Source organism: Chironomus tepperi, unplaced genomic scaffold, assembly GCF_022539635.2.
Source record: "Chironomus tepperi strain 1889 unplaced genomic scaffold, CSIRO-AGI_Ctep_v1 contig_427, whole genome shotgun sequence".
NCBI lineage: Eukaryota > Metazoa > Arthropoda > Insecta > Diptera > Chironomidae > Chironomus > Chironomus tepperi.
Window position 1 is genome coordinate 126,766 of NW_027226549.1, and position 23,041 is coordinate 149,806.

The 23,041-nt window shown below is 31.8% G+C and overlaps 1 protein-coding gene across 1 annotated transcript in view; it reads right to left on the minus strand.

The window, feature by feature from the left end:
- Positions 1–5,871: 5,871 nt before the first annotated feature.
- LOC139097673 (RYamide receptor-like) overlaps positions 5,872–23,041 on the minus strand; it is a 42,387-nt gene continuing 25,217 nt past the window's right edge. The window contains exons 2-7 of the mRNA XM_070649582.1: positions 15,769–15,905; positions 11,998–12,147; positions 9,978–10,301; positions 7,859–8,010; positions 7,410–7,685; positions 5,872–6,440 (exon numbers count right to left, since the gene is read on the minus strand). Coding sequence (XP_070505683.1) covers positions 6,063–6,440; positions 7,410–7,685; positions 7,859–8,010; positions 9,978–10,301; positions 11,998–12,147; positions 15,769–15,853 — 1,365 coding nt within the window. The 5' untranslated portion in view covers positions 15,854–15,905 and the 3' untranslated portion in view covers positions 5,872–6,062. The remainder of the gene's footprint in view (positions 6,441–7,409; positions 7,686–7,858; positions 8,011–9,977; positions 10,302–11,997; positions 12,148–15,768; positions 15,906–23,041) is intronic.

Here is a 23,041-nt window from a genome sequence, read left to right on the forward strand (position 1 = left end):
TCTTCTTCCAGACCCAACTGAAAATTTAGGTCATCGATAACCGTGTCGTCTTCTTCAGCCTCGTAATCGGGCTGGAAATCTTCTTCATAAGCGCATTCGGCATTATTCATGTGGGAACGGTATGAAATGCCACTCATCGGCTGCATAGACCTACGAGAGCGCATTGAAATATCCTCATCAATGTTCTGATTGCGAGGATTCATGGCGTTTCCGGCATTATTTCCAGGGTTTGGTCTCTGATTAATTGGATTGGGATTTCTGTTTTGCCACGAAAAATTTTGGGGTTGATTTTGTTGAAAATTTTGTTGTGGGACTCGTTGAAAATTTTGTTGTGGATTTTGGAATGAGCGGTTTTGAAGTGGTTGGGACTTTTGATTATTATTTCTTTGGATTTTGGGGAAATTTTGGTGATTTCCTATCTGAAAATTTCTACTCATGCGGGCTCTTTCTTTTTGACGGTCTTGTGCCTCGCTTTGAGCAAGTGCGGCTCTATATGCTTCAAGCATGTCAGTGGGCTTTTGTGTACGCACTAATTCGGGTAAATTTCCTCTCAAGCCGTCGACGAAACCCGTAACGACAAGTGGAGTCATAACTCGCATGATTGCCGGTACGTGACCATCGTTATCTGGGTCAAGACTCAATTTTTGGGAGATCTGTGCAACTAGCTCACTTGTCTCTTGATAATATTCATCCAGAGATTTGTTTGCTTGTGAAAGGTAGGGGATTTTTGAGTAATCGTGGCGATATCGCGCTTATCACCGAAATTTTCGATTAAAACTCGTTTAATCGCGGGCCAATCTACAGCATTGTGTGTAACAAGAGCTTTATCGGCGTCACCTATAATTTTATTTCGAATGACCTGTCCCCAAAGACGGTAAATTGGAAGATGGGCAATCTGTTGGTAGGTTTCCATGACGGATTCCACCGTGCTGATCCAAGTAAACAAGGATGTTTTATCACCTGCATACTTCTCGATTTGCTTGATTGGATCAGGGATTTTGGTATTATTAATCGCCGCTGCGACTAAAGCATCTTCATTTGGGACCACTAGGGGGTCGATCTGATTATCAACATGGGCCATATTTTGAATATTAGGGCGACGAATGGGACGGCGGGGTGAAAATCTTTCAGCGTATGGATTAATTTTGAGAATTGAGATTTAGAACACTTGTATTATTTTTTATATGAGATCGCGAATGCACAGAATAACACACGCGTAAAATAAATAAAAGGCTATACTTACCCAGCAATTTGGGTGCTGCGCTCTAATCTATTCTTCTGTTAGGGATTTGTTGCTTATTTTTGGGTGCGACTATCTTGTCGAATGAAACTTAGTATTGATGAAAAAGAAATGTTTTTCTTTATTTTTGCTTAGAAATTTCAATAATTTCTGTTTAAATTATATATATTTTTTGCTTTAATATTTTCTTTACAGCGTAATTTTTTGCTGATTTTTTTATTTTTATATCACTTTGGATTTTTTTTTATATCTCACTTTGGATTTTTTTATATCACTTTGGATTTTTTTTTTATTTCACTTTGGATTTTTTTTTGCAAATAATTATGTTTTCACTATTTCACTAACTTAATTTCTAACTAATAAATATGAGCTTTATTAGGTTCTTTGAGACTTTTACGCGAATGATTTATATTAACTAAACCACGGTAGTTTAACTTAACCGGTAAAAGACACTACTCTGAAAACTGCGCCAGTTATGTGTTAGCTGTAAATAAGGCTGAAAATATAAGCTTTAGACTTAATTATATGCCGAAAATAAAAGGCGACCAGCTATTTCAATTGTAAATCAAAGACTCTTTACTTTATTAATTATTTCAATTACATTCGAAACGAAGCGAGCGTGAGAGTGAGCGAGTTGGTAGACTGAGAGAATTGACGATATTTAATCCATGCTTGATTGATAAAGATAAATTATTAGCAATCCTTGATTGTGTATCTAAACCATAGGTGATTTCTTGCTTGTAGATTGCGTGCAACAATAACAGACGGCGTCACGTTCAATTGACGAGTTTTACAGTGATTCATGCACGTGCCATTTGTATTGTTTATAAATAAATAACAGTGTATTAAAAGCTTCTATTCTAGAATAAAATATGCTTGCATTAGAGATATGTCATTGCTTCTGATCTCACATTGAATGTTTACACAAGCTTTTTATAAAGCTATTTTTAGATTTGTTTTAAAGACAATTTTATGCTTTAATTGTGATGAGTTGAGATGGATGGAATTGAGATTTGAGGATATTTTAAGAAGTTTTAATGTTGAGAGTTGTGCGAATCCTTGTCATATTGGGACATAAAGCTGTATTGTGGTTGGGCAACAGACCGGAAATCTGTTTCATCCTTTTGTGAGTTTCTGGGTTCGATTCCCAACAGAAATCGATCTCTCAATCATTATATAGAGCAGGGTTGGGCAATCTTTGCAAAAAAATTCTGGAATTGTCATGAACCGTATGCAGTATGCGGTTTCGGTAGAAGGTAACCACCAAAGTGCCGCGAAAAATAAAAGGATTTGTTTAATAATTTGATTGATAAATCGGTTTCAGATTGGAATCGAACCCACCATACTCTAAAAAGAATGAATTAGATTTCCGGCCTGATGACTAACCACTCGGCCACTGGAGCTTTGATTTAGCACTTGCAAATTAACCTGTAAATAGCTTGATACCCAAGATTGTACTCTGTTTAGACACCACAAGACTGAAAATGGAAATAGAAACATGTGATAGTTCATGTGACTTTATAATGATTATTCAATTCATCCATATCGGTTTTGCGTCACTAAACATTTCCATAATAATAAATTTAATTTAGAAAATTTAATTGAAAATCTGAAAATAGAACATTTTACATCACAAGGACTAGAACTAGAACAAAGGCATAATAACCTGAATTTAAAACACGCAACAATCACGTAAGCCTTAATTCCTCGTGCCATATTTTTTAATAATTTTTTGTTTTGAAGTTAAGCTGAATAAAAGCATGAAAGATTGTTAAAAAAAAGGTGTCAAATTAGAACAAAAAACCCTTTTTGTCTTCATTGAATAATCAAATTTCTTCCTTTTTTTGGACACAAGAAGAATTGATTGTATTATGGTAATTAATTATACCCTTTTCTTTACACACTTCAAGTACAGAACAAAAAAAAAAAGTCTTTTTATTCCTTTTTGTATCAAATTTATTATTTTCTTTTTGAATGGCTCTTTTCTTGCGCCATTCCTGTTGATTCTTATATTAATTTACAAGTTAATGGCTATGAATTTGAAATAATTTAATTACAGAATGGATCTTAATTTAATACACTAGTAGGGTTTCTGATGAACCGCTGTTATGCGAAAAAACTCAAAACAGCATAACGCGGTTAACAATTAAGATATTTTTAATAATCAATTTTACTATGTTAATGAGCTTTTCATTGATATAACTTTTTATTTGCCTCGTAGTTAAATTAGGTTGCCTAAGCTTACAAAAGTAAAGAAATTAATATGACGAAATCAAAGAAAAAGAATAACTTTTAATTTAGACTTCAAAATAATTTTCTTCTATTCAAAATTCATAAACATAAAGTTTGAGGTATATCTGAAAGCAATGCTGTTAATTTAGTACAAAAATTGTAAAAAAAGATAAGAACACTTCTTCGTAGTAATGCGGGAAATTTTCCTGAATTTTTCAAGGCATTCAAGAAGGAAATATAGTTGACAATAGCGAGATTTTATAAAAAAAAAATCCCAATTTTTTTAAGTTTATCAAAGAGAGCCTAAGATTTTCATCCAAAACTCGCATTTTCTTACAAAAGAAGAGAGATCTCAGAAAAAAATCATTTTTTTTTTATAAAAGCCTTCAAAATTTTCTTATTTAAACTTTACAGATGTATTGTTAACAGCGGTTAATTTACAATAACCGCTGTTTTGCGTTAACCGCATTTTTATAAGAAACCGCGGTTATGCTGTTAACGGTTAACCGCTGTCAAGACTATATACACTAGTAAATAACACGTGGATCTTTAGATGAGGAATTATAAATATTTCCAGGAAACTGGATGTGCTCATACAAATAACGAGAAGTGTCAGAATATCCATGGAAACAATATTTCAAACAAGATATAGCTTGATGCTTTCTATAATTAATAGACAGTACTTTAAAGAGCACTTCCTAGAAGTTTTTAATACTAAAGATAGTTTATGCCCCTCATTAGTTGTGGTCTATGAGATTAAAATACAGACTGCTTATACTTTGTTATTTATATACCTTTCATAAACAACAAACTTTATAGATTTTCACTTGACGAAACTTTTCATGCTTCAATTTCTTCAGTTATTGTAAGTTTTCAAATTAAAGTTATTCATAATTTTGTTTTATTTGTTCAACATGAAGTAAAATTTCAAGGAAAGGTAACTGACAAGAATACCATCAAATGCGACTGTTGTTAAGTGAGTCATGGATTCATTAGGGATAGTTCTCATTCACATTTGAGAAAACACATTGTAAATTGGCAAGTGGAAGCCAGCGATAGAGCCAGCTTCAGGCGACATCTTAGGGAGGCTATGGATCAGAATTGATCTGTACGGCCATCGATGTAAGTAAGTAAGTATGGTGTCGTTCACTTATTACGTAACGCTTTTAGGGTCTTGTGGAAATAGAATTTCAGTGGAAACGTCTTTTAAGACTATTAATCAACAAATTTACTTATTTCAACTACTTTACAAATCAATTGAGATTCATAGCCTGTCATCGAAGCTAGTTCTATTGGCTTTTGTCTTTTCAATACCAATTCAATTTTCAATAGCTTGCAATTTCCAATAACAAGTTCAAGGCTACAATCTGGATTAGACAATATAAATTGTATCGACTTTCTTAATCTTTAATATTAAGAAGCACTTTTCAAGTATTTTGGTTCAAGTTAGCTTGAATTCTCGTTACGTCTCATTCTATGAATGACGTTTACAATCCAAATTCTAATTAACTGGTGCATTAATTTGTCTGTATATATTTTTTATAACAGATAATACGCGCGTGGGTAGCTTAGAAAAACATCTACAGCATTTAGGATTACGCTACGTGCAAAAACGAATTAACAAGAGCGAATTTAGTAGCAATCAAACGTCTCAATCAAGATAATCCATATTTTTTTAACATTAATGACCAAGAAACGAAAATAAACAACGACGATAAAAATCATTCAGATGTTTTTTTATGAAAAAATTTCTCAGGAAAGTTTAAAATTAGCTCAGTTTCTATAAACTCACAGCTAAGGTAGATCGTATTAAGTTTCAAGAAAAAATGGTTTAAGTCTTTGTGTTTCTCAGGGATTTAAGTGCGTTTTAGTCCTCATACAGAAATTTTCTGAAAAGTAAAGTTCAAAATTTTTAAATTTTATCGGTTAAGAAAAATTCAAATTTTGCTGAGTAAAGCATTCAAGATTTTTGTAAATTAGAAAAAATCATTATTTATCGCATTTAGCAATAGTTTAAAGCTTCCAAACCAATCAATAACTCAGTAACTCGATGATAAGGAGCTAATGCAGCAAATCCTAGCCTTCTACGATGTCTGGTTGATGAGATATTGCACTTCAGCTATCCAACCAACCCTTCGACCAAACTGAAATTATAATTGTCATTGTTTTCAATAAAATGCTACCTACATAGTAACTGTTGCATGATATCACTAGTGTCATCGTTCGGTATAATTTTTCCAAGTTTGTTTTACATTATTATGTTGTTGATTTAAGTTTTTTTTGTTGTTTACATCCGCGATAAAATATGCAAACAGTAAAGTTTTTCATTAAAAAAAAGTTTTATTTCTGCATTAAAATAAACATTTTCTTTTTTTTTTATTATTACATATTTTCTTCTTTTTTACATCACCAATTAACACTACACAACGTTTTCTTTCTTCAACATTTCTTTGCATTAAATTTATACATATTTGTAAACGTATATCTCCTTTACTTCTTAACGTATATATAAAAAGAACATTAATTATAAAATTTCATTTTCCCATTTGTTTTTATAGTCTATTTACACACCACAGATCAAACAACATACTTAAATAATTTTAGTAAACTCAAAATCTTCTAGTTCTGCTTCTGAATTATATTCACGATGATTTGTCTCATTGAATGGATTTGATGTTATGGTAAAATTATCCTCATCATCATTTGTGACATAAGAATTTTTAAAGACAATACCATTATTGTTACGTAGTAAATTTTCCGTACGTACACAGCATGGCTTCTTTATGAAATGTGATGTATGCTGTGAGATTGAGCCTCTCATGTTGCATACTGATAAGGTTTTGTCATGATAATCTGTTAATGTGGTTGCACCTGTAGCCATGCCGCTAGCTGATTGATGAAATCTCTTACCAATTCCATACTTATGGAAAAATGAGAAGCGACGATAAAATTCACGCTTGAACTTTTCCTGTAAAAGAGACAGCATAAATCACACAGAGTGAGGTTAAGTGTTGATGAGAAAATAGGGGAAAAAAGAACACAAATTAGAATGAAAAATGTCAGCATTGATTGGAATGGAAGCGCATTTTTGTGATGGTTTGGGAAATATTTTGATTTAAAATACTTTTGGTATTCGAGAGTGAGTACTTGCTATATGATTGCTTTATACTCCTCTGCAGAGTTGTCAAATATCGAATTCCACCAAGTTTAAGTGGAACTGATTGCAATTAGTCGATAATGACGAATTCTACAAATGTCAATCAAATAACCATTGACTAATTGCGACTTGTTCAACAAGGATTGAGCATTTACTATTCCTATCTATTAATTGACGAACTAGGTCAGTAATGAGCAACCTTATGAATTTCGTCGCACATCTTGGTTGTAAACCACGACCTAAACCACACATGACACATGATTTTGATATTTTCAAACATTTTTGGCAGCAAACAGCTTGTCTACCACTGATCTAGATAATTTTCAGGAGCTAAAGCTCGATATTCCCTACGCGTGGCAATGGGATCTCGTACGCCCCAGCCAAGGAAGTGGTAAGTAAGTATAGCTCGATATGCTTAGATACGGAAGGCATCTAGTCAGACAATGACTAGATATCAATCTAATATTAACAACTCTACTAACTACAACCATATTCAAGAGGCAATTTACTTAATAGATAGTCAAAATGACTTTGACAATGTCTTTCTAACCAAATTTCAGATAGTAATGCTAATAATCTAGTAAATGAACATCTAGCAGTTCTCTAACTTAAGTGGTCTGACGTGCTACGAGAGGTAAAGAGTATGTAGTTAAATCCTTTTAAGTACACTACAATATTACCAAAGTATCTTAATTTATTCCATTCCATTATTTTCTAGCAAGTAGCATAATGGACTAACACAGAGACTGGAAATAAAGTAAATTTAGTAGTTCTACTTACATTATAAATTCCATAAATGAAGGGATTGTAGCATGAATTTGACATAGCGAGCCAATCACAGCATAAAAAGATGATATTTATGTGACGATACTCGTTGATGGATGGCCATGTAACATTCAGTACATTATATAGCTGAAGTGGGAACCATGCAAGGCAGAATAATATGACGACAATCAACAGCATTTTGATAACTTTCTTCTTATTCTTTAATAAATTGAGATCACGTGAATTCTCAGCATTCCCAGGTGTTTTACTTCCCCAAAGTTTTATAGCCATCTGTTGCGAATATTTTTTGTGTATGGTTTATTTATGTTGTTTATTTTTTTTTTGGAACCGGAGGAAACAACAAAAATATTTGAAAGTATATATGTGTATAAAATATTCATTAGATTATTATAAGAGAGAGATTTTATGACATGTTGTGTATTAAGAAGGACTAAAAGAATTACCTGAATATATACGAAGCTTATGACACATACTGGAATGATGTATTGTACTAATACGAGAATATATTTATATGCCAACATTTCTATATCTGTAAGATTGACATTTTGACAAAATGGTTTTGTTATGTTGGTTGCTTCGATGGTGTTGTTCTCTTCTGTCAATAAGAAATATTGAAAATATTTCAAGTAAGTGATCAATTTTCATTTTGGAATTTGTTAAAAGCTTTTGTACTCGGAATGGTTTTTTGTGCCGATAAAATCTAATAGTTATTTTATTTTATTTTTCATCTCTGATGAAATAGATTTAACAAAAATTTTCTTTTTGTGGTAAGAGCTTCAAAAGAATCTAATCTGATTGTGGTGAACAAAGAGAATGGAGTTTTGGTTCCGAGAAAGGATAAACATGTTCCTTTGAATGTACATTGAATGAAAATGTAACTTAAGATAAATTGATATTTGAGATTTTACCCAGATTTTATTGATATTAAATTTTCATGAAATCAGTGTTAATACCTAAATGTAAAATTTTATGTGGAGTCTTGGATTCTGTGAATTTGAGACATTAGAAATTGGGTTAAAATAAATGCACAATTTTATATTGATATTTTTGGCAGAGCTTGAAGTCAATTGCAATTTTTTATTTAGTCGAGTCGACTTGAATCCACTTTTTCTCATAAAATCCGAGTCGAATTAAAGCTCTGATTTTTAGAATTACCTCAACTTTATCGAAACAATGTTGAGAATATGTCAACTGTCGTTTAATATTCAAATTATATTTGCAAATACAATTGGTTGATTTTCCCCTTTCATAGTTCTAAACCTCTTCATATGAATATTTTAGTCTGTTTTCTAACTTCAAACAATAAACATCATCTTTACTTTAATCTAAAGAGAAATTGTTAGTGCTGGGACAAAAACACAAGTTCGCTATATCGTCCTTGGATGGAATTCACAAGGAAAAGCTACTAGTTTTGAACTATATTGAACAAAATTGAAAGAATATCAGCTAAATTTGCAAACAGTCAATTTGTACAAATTAGATGATAGAATCAGATGGAAAGCCTTTTGTTGTAACCTAAGCTACACATATTAAGAAATATTGGTAATTAGAGTGCTATCCAAACATGCTCTCTTTCAAAAATTTAGATATTTCAGCTTTGAACAACATTTGATCAGTAAAAATGAAGTATTAAGACTTTTCTACGAATTGAATATCAAAGAATGGACATGAATGTTGTAAAATGTAAAGGAAGTAAATCAGACTTGGTCTAATTCCGAGAATTCCATTGTTCATTATTCCATACCGTCATAAATGAGCATTCCCTAATGTAAAACACAATAGTTGTTATTGTTCCTTCATAACCACGTGAAAGTTGTTCACATTCTCATTTCCACCCAAAATATTCAAAATATTTCACTGCAGACGCATGAAAAACAATCCACAGATTCAATTAAATTTAAGCATTCTTATCTCGACCGAATAAGAAAAACAAGCGAAAAAAATCTTCACTTTCATAATATTGCTAAAAATAAACGATAATCGGCCATATAAAACAATCAGGCAAAGTGGATTGTAAAACATTCATTTTTATATGCCAACATCATCATACAGCAGTGAAATGTAAAATTATTCAAGTAAATATCTCAAAAAAACACAATGTCAAGAACTGCGGCATCTTATTCATAAAAAAACGGAAGAGAAATGAAAATAAGAAGCATAAAATGTTTATTATCTATAGTCTTGACTGAATGATTGTGTCAATGCATGTAATGTATTGATGATAAAGCAATAAGAATATTCCCGTCTGTGGTAAGCTTCATTCCACAAGCAGTTCTCGCTTCATCGAGCATGTTTAACATTCAAGTTTGAACTGTACAAAAAAAAAACGGAAAGACATTATTTATAGATCTTATCTTTCATGAGCTTACTACTCATGCTATCGACGACTATGTTTGCTTTTTAACATTATTTCCATGCAATCATTCTATCCCCTCCTCGTTCAGTGAAACGGATCGTAAAGCGTAAATATTTAGACAAACGTATGTCCGGCACAAACCATAATATGCTTTCCATATTGATGAATGGATATGCGGTTAGAATAAGCACCAAAAAATTACTTACTGATTATGTAGTGACTAAAATCGACAACACGTAATGCGTAGCTTATTGGTGCCGCAAGCAGGAACGCCACTATCCAAATTATCGCAATAATGATTTTCGATGCATGCTTCGATGAACGTGCCCTTAATGGATTTAGTATGGCTTTATGACGATCTATAGCAATGGCGGTCAGCGTAAAAATTGACACATTAACAGACAATGTCTGAACAAAGGGACAAAATGGACACATAAATTTTGGTAAATCCCATCGTTGAAGTACGGCCGCTTGAAATTGAAAAGGTATTGAAAACATTCCAATTATCACGTCAGCCATAGCAAGGTTTGCTGTAAATAGAAGTAAGAGGGGTAAAATAGATAAATTTTATTGGAATTGAAAAAATAAGCAAAAAATTTTGTCAAGCATTTAAAATTATGAAAAGTGGATGAAAGGGACATTGATTGTCATGTTAAGCTGAATATTTCCATTTATTTTTACCATCCTCCGTTAGATTTATTCGAGCAATTGATTTATTACTGAATAAAATTTATATAATTCTTATGAATGGACAGCATGTAGGATATTACAAATGTAAATGTATTCAAGCTTCTTCTGCTTGAATGTGGGGGTCATTTAGCTATGACGTCAATTATTTAGGTGGAATAGCAGGAGGATGATACAGCTTGTGGCAGTTAAAGCATGGAACTTGGTGATGAAGGGGTGTGAAAGGTAAGAACCGGTTCCGAGCGGCATAAAAGAGGCAAGTTCAGAGCAATCTCTACAGGGTAAATCACCAAAAATCAACTTTAAAATGGATTTTTAAATGCATTATTACTCTAAATCTGGTCGTGTTTCGAGCTTATTTATTGATTTTTCTATTTTCTATCACCTAAATTAACTTATTAAGCCTTAAACTGCTTATTTCTTGAGATATTTATGACCTTTCTTTCGGTGCGTTGCTCCGTGACCAAAAATGGAATTCTGTTACGGAGAATCAAAAATTTACCATTAAAATCTAATTTATTACAGGACCAAACCCAAATTAAATTATAGAAATTTTTCACATTCTATCATATTTTGCCTAAAAATAAATGCTTAATTCTTTAATTAATGAGAAAATTCAATTCTCCGGAAAAAAATGTTGGTCACGGAGCGTCAAAAACGCTTTAACAGGGTAAATCTGCCACATAAAAATTTAATTTTTAAAAAACCGTTGGAAATTTTTAACGTATAAAATACTCGTTTAATGTCTTTATTTCAATTTTATAGTTAGAAATAGAATATTTAACCATTATTATGTCATTTTTAATTATTTGCAACAAAATAAATTAATCATCATGACATAATATGACTAAAAATTTCAACGGTTTTTTAAAATTTGAATAAACAAGTAGGAAAAGAATTATAATGCACTTTTTAAAAACTCCATCGATCCAGAGAATTGCTTTTTAGTAATATGGAATCAAACGATGGATAGGTGCACTTGAATCTTTTTGTCCTCTTATGATTAGTCGACCATCTAATCTAGTTATGACCTTGACTTTTCGTGGTAACCCCAATAGTACAAATCGGTTAATTGATCAAAAATCCGGCTCAGTACGAACGAAGCGAGACTGCGAATTTTTGACACGTGTTTTGGAATAATCGGCTATAATTTCCAAAAAATCGCCTGGTTTTAGCATTTTGTGCCCCACTCGAAGCATCTCATGACCCCAAAAACTATACAGGAGGCACGGTGGCCAATGCATATGAAATGCTACAAACCCTTAAAATTAAGTTTGAATCGAGTTATCGCGTGAACTAACTAGCTTGGTGTCATATTCGATTCAAACCTGGTGTCGAAACCCCTCAAAACGTCCTACTTAAGAACAAAAACAATATAAAATTGTTAGAAAGAAAATTGATGGAATAAAAAAAATGCAGGAAAGAAGACGGAACGAAGTTGATTGATTCATTTTAAATTGCCACGAATGTCATTACGATGACTATACGATGAAAAACCATAAAATAATATAAAACAAGTGGTTAGAGGTTAGGACTTACCGATAAAGAAATTGGTGACTGTGTGCATTTGCCTTGTAGCTTTTACTATGTAGATAACGAGGACATTTCCAATTACCGCCAATATGCTGATCGTACCATATAGTATTGATAATATAGCAAGTAAATGAGGTGGCACTTCAAACATGAGCTCTGCGGAAATGAGGAATCATAATGGAAAGAGAAGAAAAAGTTGTCAATTGGCATTTCCAAACGTGACTCGATAATTTTTTTTTTCATTCAATAAATTCTTTTAATGCTGAAAGATTATTAAAGAAGTGATGATGAGCAGGCGGCAAGGATGGTATGAGTGATGATGGGCGTTGAGTTGACGAAATTTTTTAACCTCAATAATGACTTTTAAATGAGTTTAAAGAACTTCCGATGATGATATTTCGTTTTTAATTACTTTTAACTGTAGGCAATATAGCAGAGTAAAGGAGATGTTAAGACTCATGGAAGCTTTCGTCGGTAATTTGAATAGAAAGGCTGTTAAATGCTTGACAAAGCTTTATCCGCAGGCATTGCTCTTGAAAAACTTGGTTATGGAAGGAAATGTTTTTTAAATTTCATGCCCGAGCAGCACAATGCGGCGAATCTCAAAATTGGGTCTAAATCAGCAAAGTCACAGCCACAGCTAAGCTCTAAATTGTCTCGGACTTTGTATGGAATAGTTGACTTGAGCCGACTCGACTGTATATACACCTTAGTCTCGTCAGGGCAATTTCACGTCTGTTAATACGTCGATGTCTCGGTGCCCCAGCAAACCTGCCCTGTACTATATGCTGCTCGGGATACCAAACTTTTCCAAAAGCAACCGGTTTTCTTAACTGAATCCTTTTAAACTTGACCAGATTGGCAATAAAACTTGCAAAAATTTAATTATCATAAAATTTAATAAAATTTTTGCAACTTTAGCTTTATGACATGCAATAACGATGCTTTTAGTGTTGTTTGTGGTGATATTTGACATTTTATAGAACTAATAAAGTTAACGACCGTATGTGATAATTTAGAAAAGGGTTTAAAGAGTAATTTTTTTTTATGGAACGCGACACTTTACATTGACCCCGATGTCCGATCTGGTATACTCTAACAAGCCATAACTTAAATTAACCGAATTGTGTATTCCGATGTGGTATTGCATCTTGTAGATCAGAGTTGGGCAAACTATGTGACGCAAAACCGAAATTTTTTGGAAATGCAATGTGAACCGTATGCCGTGTATGGCAGAGTTGCAAAACAGGTGCTTGTGACAGGCGAAAACCGTACAAATTCTTGTTAATTTATATGGTTTTTCCTACAAAACCATACAAATTATCAAGAATTTGTACGATTTTCGCCGGTCACAGGCACATGTTTTGCAACTCTGGTGTATGGTTTCGTTCGAGACTTGCTACCAAGACGTGCCTTGAAGCAAAACAGTTTGAACAACACTGTACTAAAGAAAAAGAGTTAATATTCAACACACATCCCTAAGGAAGAAGGATTAAAGCAAAAAATGTCAAAATAATTTCATGGATCTTGCACTTATTAAGCAACCCTCTTGGAGAAGGAGGTGCGTTGAGACTTTGATTCGCCTCAAGCAAGGATATTGTGTTTTGGATGGGTGGAGGTGACTTCAAAAAGTCGAATTTCTGCGTTACGTAACTAATGCAGAATTCCTTATTACTATATTAAATTGAAATATATTCGATAACTTAAAGCTCGAATCATCCTATCCAGGAATAATACATATATCCCTTTAAAAGCAAATTTATCAAGCTATCAACAAGGATTAACCTAACAAGCACATCTGTTTTGTACAAAGAACTGCGATAAAAGAAAAAAAAACTTTTTCATTTTGATGAAGGATAAGGCATAAGAGAATTTACTGTTATGACACCGATATAAGGTCTCAATGGATTGATGCCTGGTGTCTAGATGCTTATATTCAATAAAAATGCTTTTTACTACCGTCAAAACACGATTTGCTATCATCGCAGGAACGAAAGGTGCTTAAAGGTGTGTTGGCATTTACTTTGCACTTACTGTCAAGTATCGCGCTTTCCCTTGTCAATAACATCATCGTCATCCAACATCATCATGATCCACTCATACCTCTTTGCCTGCTTTTTTTATGCATAAAAAGTCATAACAACAACAAAAAAACTTTTTTCACGTTTCGGAAATAAAACATTTTCCTGTGTCGAGTAATGTTGTCATACTGAGTCAATATACGGCGAGTTTTATAGCATTAAGTAAAAAATATTTTGGAACTGAAGTGAGGTATAACAAAAAAAAAATATTCAAGGGGAAATTTATGTACATAAGGTCATGTTAAACACTCGAATCTAAAAAAATGGAAAGTTTTATGGAAATGAATGTCGAGAAAATATGCTAAAAGGTTCGTATTGTCATATTATTATGTCCAACAAGTTCAAGGAACAAAAGGGAGTGGGAGAAGAAACAGAAATTGTCCTTAATTTTGTTAGAATGTTGGAAAAATCAACAGAATTAAGGAAAATTGATTAGAATGAAGTGCCTTAGTGGAATCATAAATGGGAATCAAAGAAGGCAGAGAATAACAAAAGGGATAGAAAATAAATTCATAAGTTATAGTCTTGCTATGGATTGTCTTTGGTTTGACTCGGACTTTATCAGCGCGTGTATACTCTGTTCATTATCAAACTTAATTAAATTTTGTTAAGTTTTCTTTCCATTATGGATAAATATGGTGCAAATGGGATGTGTATGAAAGTTTCAGGGGTGCCATAGAAGAATTTAATATGTGATATTATGCTTTATATCACTTAATACAAATTTTATATACGCAATTCTGTCAGTTTGATTGAGGTTGCTTTGTGACTGAGTGGTAAGGCATGATAATGCAAATCTGGTGCCTTAACGGTTTAAGCTAAGTAGTGAGTTCGAATCTTAAATTATTAACTTATTTTGAAGCAGAGATTATGAGTTCGAATCTCACAAATCATGATTCTTATCTCTCTATAGAAGGTTCTAATCTCATGGTCTCGAATAGACTCAACAATATGCACAAGTGTAGCACATACAATTAAGTTTGTCATATTACATTATGTAAAATTACTTGGAATAGAAACTAACAGAAGATATCTAAAGACAGATCCAGCTTTGGCCGAACTCTAAATTTGCTCGAAATGCCGTAATGGGCCATTTTGCGCCTTCGTCAAAGAAATAAGTAAGTATATTACATGGTAGCTCTCATGAGAATTTTAAAGGATGTGCTCAAGTGAGTCCACTGAAATTTGCATATTCAGTATGTTTATGAGCATGCTTAGCTGAATAAAGGGCCCATCTGAGCACACAATATTTATTTTTTGAGACTTATTTAGAATAAAAAGAGTGTATCTGATCCACACGGAACGATGATTATGAGGATGCTCACTCCTTTGTTGACTTTATTGCTTGCAGCCAAGCCAACTAAGGAAGATTTTGAGCAGCGCTTTAAGTGCATTTGACTCAAAAAAGGACATATAAAAAATTTCCCATGCCGAGTCTTGAACCCTTGATCGCTGGGTCGATGTGCAATGATTAAATTCCAAAGAACGAAACCACTACGCCACCAAGCGACTTCAACTTACATTATAAATGATTTCATATAACTCAATAATTAAAGAACACATGTTCTAGACGTATGATTAACAATATTAATTGATACAACTCTTCCTGACATCCCTGAATAATATCATAATTCCCTCAACAAAAAAAAATAAATAAATAAATGAGATACCATAAAGTATGCAGATCTTTACTTACCATCATCGGACACTACCAAAAAGCCTCCTAATGAAGACTTATTCTCCGATTCATCATTGTGCTCTAAATCTAATAGGGTCTCCATTAATTTAAAATAATTCACTTTTTTATGGCTTAACTGAAGGATATATGTGATTCTATATGAGAGATAAAAGAGAGAAAAAAGAATAAATGGAGCGAAATTAAATTAAAATAAAAAGCTTTGTCATAACTTATATCCCTTTTCATTATGTCCTCCCTTCCTTCTCATCATTATTTTATTTTTTTTGACAATGTATTGTCATTGTCAGGTATGGATGAAAAATATATTATGCAAATATTACACTATGTATGCTAGCTAACTATATTGTAACTTTAGGCATAGCATTTCTATAGCTTCGTCCCAAATTTATTACTGACCTTGACAACAAAGCAATTTGTTTAAAAAAGGCACAGATTATATTTTAAAAAAATCAATAGAAAGCAAATCTTATAAGCTTTGTGATAAAGGCACAAATAAATCTACAGTACATAATGCTTCCTTGACATTATCACATGTTTTTCTTTCATAAGACATTACATTCTGTTGTGTGAAATATTGAAAAACAAAACCTAATAAGCACAGAGCAATAAAAGAACTGCACTTGAAAATTGGATATTTACGATGTCTAACATTTGAGCAGGAAGGCGGGGTCTGTATGTCATTTTAAACAAGAAATAACATCTTGTTGTATGAACTTTGTGTTACGGATGTCGTAGAGCAGTGTTGTCTAAACTTTTTAATGCCAAATCACACTTTGGTAGTAAGACATGATCAAAGCAGCACACGACATACGGGATAGACAACACTGCCACACAGAGAGTCCGAAATTGCTCTCATGATGCACATAACTTTCAAATGAATCTTTGAAAAAACAATATTGCATTGGCATTTCCACTAAGTTGTCTTTGAAAGAAATTTCAATATAAACCCGAGCAACACAAATGAAGAAGACTTCATCACGGAGTTTTACAAGCTCTTTTATTAGCACCAACTGGAAGTCGCTTCATGTCACAGTCGTGTGGTTGTCTCCATGTGACAGTTGTACGGCTGCCAGCATGTGGCAGATGTATGGCTGTCTCTATGTGACACTTGCATGACTGCCTCAATGTTACAGTTGTATGGATGCATCCAAGTGACAGTTGCATTGCAACCTCAGTTTGACAGTTGCATATATCTCAATGTGGCAGTTGTGTCTGCCTAGTTTGACAATTGTATGACTGCCTCCATGTAAGATTTTTATGGATGACTCCATGTCGTTCATGCAGTTGCATGGCTGCCTCTATGTGGTAGCTGCATAGCTGCTTCAATGTGTCAGTTGCATGGCTGCTTCAATGTGACAGTTTCCCAGTTGCATGACTCTCTCCCTGTTGCAGTTGCACGAATGACTCCATGTGGCAGCTAAATGACTGCATCTATGTGCCAATTGCATGACTACCTGCATGTGACTGTTGCTTGTCTGCCATTTGGTGGTAATAAAAGAGCTTTATCGACACCTTCTACATTTATGTCGCTCGGATACTTTTGTAGAAGTACAGAAAATGCTATCAGGAAGTGTTTTTATTATGAAAAAATGTCCATCGGTTCTATACGGACTTGGAAAAAAGCAATAAAATCTTAGCTTAATTTTCATTTTCATTTTTATTAATAGACGACATCCTGCAGCTTCTCTCTCCTTTAGAGCTTTTTCTGTAAAGTTTAATGAATATGTCATTCTTTACTGAAATGTTTATTGAGTCTGTCGAAAATTTTTACGTTATCAAAAATTTGAATATTTTACATATCAATACATATCAAAAGAATCCGTTATTGTAGAATTTGAATTGAATAATTCGAGGGAAAATTAGGACATTGACTCTGGATTATCAGGGAATTTTTCGTTTAGGATAAGATCGTGTGTGAGTCTTATTTATTTAATTTATTTTAATTTAATTTATTTATTTAAACCAATTTACGGATACGCAAAAAAGTAAGAAGAAATATATTTGGTGAGAAATTAAGGTAGAAGAACAAATTGATTAATTAAATTTTTTATTGTTAGGTTAATGAGCCTAATAGTCCTAACAGTCCTAGCAGACTTAACTTAACCAGATTTCAGGCAGGAATTAATGACATAGGCAGAACTAAGTCTTTTTGGCCTCAACAATAATTGAGGAATTAATTGGTAGCCGGTTTATATTAAGACAGAGAGATAAAGGAGGTGAACTTTAGTTGCTGGATTAGATATGGCATAGTTAGACACATCCAGTACAAGTTTTGAGGTTTAAGGAAGAAATCTTTGCTTTATTATTCAGTTTTGGATCATTACAGGCTCTACAACTGAATTATCCGTAAGTTCGTTATATTTTATTTCAGCAGTGATTAGTGAAGAAATTATTTTTTATAAAATTAAAATATATCCAGGCTGAAATAAATCAGCACATAAAAAATTTAACACTCATTAACTTTTTGCACTTTTGCAAAGGTTAATTTATTTAGATCAGTGAAGTGTGAAAAGTTAATTAATAAAGGTATAGAAGTGAGAATTGAAAGTTTAGTAAAACACATGGAAAAGGAAATTTTATAAATCCTAAGATTAAAAATTTAATCCAGTAAGATTAACACTGGATGTTAGTTAAATGATGAAAGTTGGGTTATTAAATATTATTGTATAAATCAAGTTCTTTAAAGAAGAAAATTTAGTGATAAAAATTAGATATAAAGTGAGATCCAGTAAGATTTGAGATCCAGATATAAAAATTTTATAGAAACATTGGACATTGAAAGTGAAAATTTTAGCAGATTAGTTTGCTAGTGAATGTGATTTTAGATAATGAATGTATTGTATGAATGCATTTTAAAATTTGTCGATTTAAAGACAATTTTCATACACCAAATTATTATAGGAAGTTAACGAATTTTCAATTTTTGAATTATTATAGGAACTTTAAATTCCAAAAATCCGTTAGAAAGTTTGTTGACATTTTGTCTCGTGTGAGAGAAAAATATTAATTTCTGTGATCGAATTATTTATTTCGATACAAATAATTAGTTATCCTCAAATTTTAATAGCTTAGCTATAATATTGAGATGAAAGAAGGTTGTGTAAAAGCACAGAAAGACATAAAAGTAGTCTATTTAATTTATTTGCATATTTTAAAAAATATATAAATTCATGTGTTTATCGTGAACAGTTTAATTAATTAATTTAATGACTAAGAAGTCAAGTTGAATTACCATGAGATTTAGTTGTATATAACCAGTAAGTTATAATCATTGATATTAATATTCCATAATTTATTTTTTTTAGATTCGAAAATTTTGTGTGAAAAATTTTCACGTGTGAAGTTAATTAAAGTATGTGTTGATGTTTGATGACAAAAATAGAATCGGTTTTGGATATTTGGATTGCTCGATATCGATTAAAGTGAATATTTATCAGTGAATGAAAGATCAGAAAAATAATGTGAATATGTAGTTTGTATTGAACACAAGAATTTGTGATAGATTGGCAAGTTGTGACTTAATATATTTAAGGATTCAATGAGTTAAATAGACTTGCATGTGTGATAACAATTGAAGCAATTAAATTTTATTTAGCTTTAATCTGATAGATAAATAGAACAGTCTAATGCTGGATCAATTGGTGGATGTTCTTGATAAAGAAATTTTTAAGTTAGAGCTAGTTTAACGTTATAGTGATAAAGAAAATAGTTTCAACATCCAGTCTAATTAATTAATATTAATATGCGAAAGACGTTTAAGTCTAATCTGATTTTTAATTTAATCAATTTAGAAAATTATAAAAAAGTCTTGGGTTTTCTTGTGATAACTTGTGTGAAATATTTAATTAATTTATTTATGAGTAATAGGTCAATATATTGTGAGATTATTTAATTGATATTCAATCAGTGTTCTACATAATCAATAATTTTAAATTCATCCATTCGGTAAATTTAGGACAAACATCCACTTATTAAACTTAATGAAAGCATGTATCAAATGCTCTAAGAAAGTTTCGTTTGATGACACTTTATTAGTGTGTGGATATTTGGATTGTTTGTCATGGATCCATAGTAGTTGTTTGAATAATAATAAAAGATCCGAGAGTCATTTAAGTGAGTGGTTTTGTGAAGAGCATGAGCATTTAGTGTATGGAATATCAAGTCAATTTAGTGATTCAGTTAATTATAAAGACTTAAACATGTCAGATATTGAATGTGTTGTTTGTAAGGAAGTTATCAAAAAGAACATTCATGTTTGCATTGGATGTGAAGATCACTACCATGAAGACTGTTTAAGTGATGAGGAATTGTTAAGTGTGGAAGATAATTTAAATTTTGTGTGTGAGGATTGCATGAAAATCAAGAACAATCTGTTGAGAAAAAAGAAGTTAGTGACAGGAGAGGAAGAAGCTTCTAATCGAGCAATAAATTGTGGAGCTGCTCAAAACGAGTCAACATTTGCTGAAAAGGCATTTGAATATTTTGATAAGCAGTCGGCTTTGACGCTTCCAGACGTTGTTGATACAGATTTATCCTGGGTAACATTTTATGAAGCCTTTGTAAGTACACAACATAAATTTAGTGATCATGAAAACATTACACGGCTTCAAGGTGCTATTAAAAATATTGAAGTTAGACGTATAGGTGGCAAAGGGTTGTTCAATGTTAAGACTTATAAGAAGTGTTTGGAAAAGGTTAATGAAAGGTTGAAGTTTAATTTAAATACAGTCAGTAATGACGCTAAGGAATTGTTAACATATCCAGCACTTAATTCAGATCAACTTCATAAATTAATTTATTATATAGATCAAATTCGTAATTTCAATTATTTAGCCGAAGCATATAGGGATCTTTCATATATCAATAATAAGATGTTTATTAATCAGTTAGCTGATAAGCTGCCTAATTTTTTAAAAAATAAGTGGATTGATAAACAGTGGGAGGTAGAGTCTAGAAATGTTCACGTAAATTTAAGTCATATGGTAGAGGTACTTGATAGGGAATTGCCCAAACTGGAAATAAGAATAAGAAATGATAATTTAAAATTAGATTCTAATAATCATTCTAATAAATCTAACACCAAGGGTGAAAGGTTTAACAATATTAACAGTGAAACTGAAGATGACAGAGAAACTACTCGTCATAATAAAATTAAATTTGATGCAACTTACTGTTGGTATCATCGAAACAATTCACATCCTTCTAATAAATGCAGAGCTTTGTGGAATCTTGACGGAAGGTCAGTTACACAATTAGCTAGAGAAAATAATCGTTGTTCCAATTGTGGTCAACGAAAGCATTATCCATGTCCGTTCACTAAGAACATGAAATGTTCAGTCGAGCATTGTCATATGAAGCATCATGCATTATATTGCTATCAAAGAAAGGCTTATGGGAATAATGAAAATACTAATGCATACATTAACTCAAATACTAATACATCTAATAATTCTCATAAAGGTAATTCGGAAGAGTTGAGCTCTAAAGGTTCGAAACTTTCTAAAGGTAATAAAGATTATAAAAAAGGTGATAGTGATTCTGAAAGTGAAGATGATAATTTGAGAAAGAGATTTGCTAATATAAAAAGCATAGGGCTTTACACTGACACATTTTCAGAATATTCAAGGCTTAATAAATTGATGGAACCGAAGGGTTCTTAATTAAATTAAATTTCAGTTGAGCTTAAAAGATGTTAAGCTAATGCCGTTAGAGGCAATTATAATTTTGAGTAACAATTAAAGATTTAAGGCCAAAGTTCTAGAATTTTAACAGCTTGCATAATTCTTTATGCTAAGAATTAGGAACACAAGAGATAGAATTCTCTTAAGTGGTTAAGTATAAAATAAAAATTTGAATCATGATCAGGTTGATGATTATGAAAATATTATATGTAAATTTTACAATTAAGTTAAGCTTGCATTCTTTTAAATAGTTTGTTCATAGCTGAATATAACAATAATTTAATTTAATCGATAACGATTTTAATAATGATTCAAAGGAATCATATGTAATTTAATTGATGATGAAGAAGCTCATAGGAAGCGTATTTATTAATTGTTAATTTATTTAATTTATTAGTTCATGTCCACAATTTTAAATTATTCTAAACGCTTAAAGCTTTTTAATTTATTTATGATAGTTGTATGCTTATGCATTACTATCAAATTATCCATTGAGTCATGTTAAGTATTTATATATCAATGTAAAGTTATCATCCAGTAATACTAACAATTTAATTTAAATAAGTCGCGCATAATCGTAGAAATTAATTCATGAAAAATTATATTAAACTAAATAAATCAGATCTTTGATCAAAGGAATTAATATTCCATAATATCCGTCAATTATGATAAGTTGATGATGAATTTAATAAATTTGTATGTTTGAAATTTTTATTAGGGGACCCCGGACAGTGTAAATGGTAAGACTGGCCATTTTACTTTAATTTACACACTTGGTGAAAATTGCGATCGCATACAAAATTTATAATGCATCCGTAGAAGGACATTATATACTGACCTGATAAGTAGGCAGTAAATTAATAGCTCTTTGTTTGACATCCATAAAAGGATGAGGCAAAGGGGCAGAGGACACCACTCTGGTTTAGAATGGGTTTCATGCATATTAATGCTTGAAACATATCTACTACCATTCAGATTAATGTTGCATGATGACATTAATCTAATCTATTTCATTCATAACATTGATCAGATAAGAGATCGTTTAACATCGAATATTTCGGTATGAAGTTTAATTAATTATTAAAGGATACAATATCCAGTTATTCTCGATTGCGACATAATCATTCCTATTTTTGGAAAATCATTCCTATTTTTGGAAAATTACTCCTATTTTTGGAAATTTTTTAAGTATTATTTAGGATGGATGACAACATTGACAATCAAGCTCCAACAGTGATTGGAATGAATCATTAAGACTCGATGAAGACGATTGGATTGCATTTCAATAGGGACATGAACATCGACAACCATCATTATGTATAAGTAATTTTTTTTCATACAATTAATTTCATGTATGTTTTTTTTTAATTAAAGATTATAGAGATTTATATTATAATAAATTTTTCTTGGCTGGGTGTGTCGAAAATTTTTACGTTATCAAAAATTTGAATATTTTACATATCAATACATATCAAATTAATCCGTTATTGTAGAATTTGAATTTAATAATTCGAGGGAAAATTAGGACATTGACTCTGGATTATCAGAGAATTTTTCGTTTAGGATAAAATCGTGTGTGAGTCTTATTT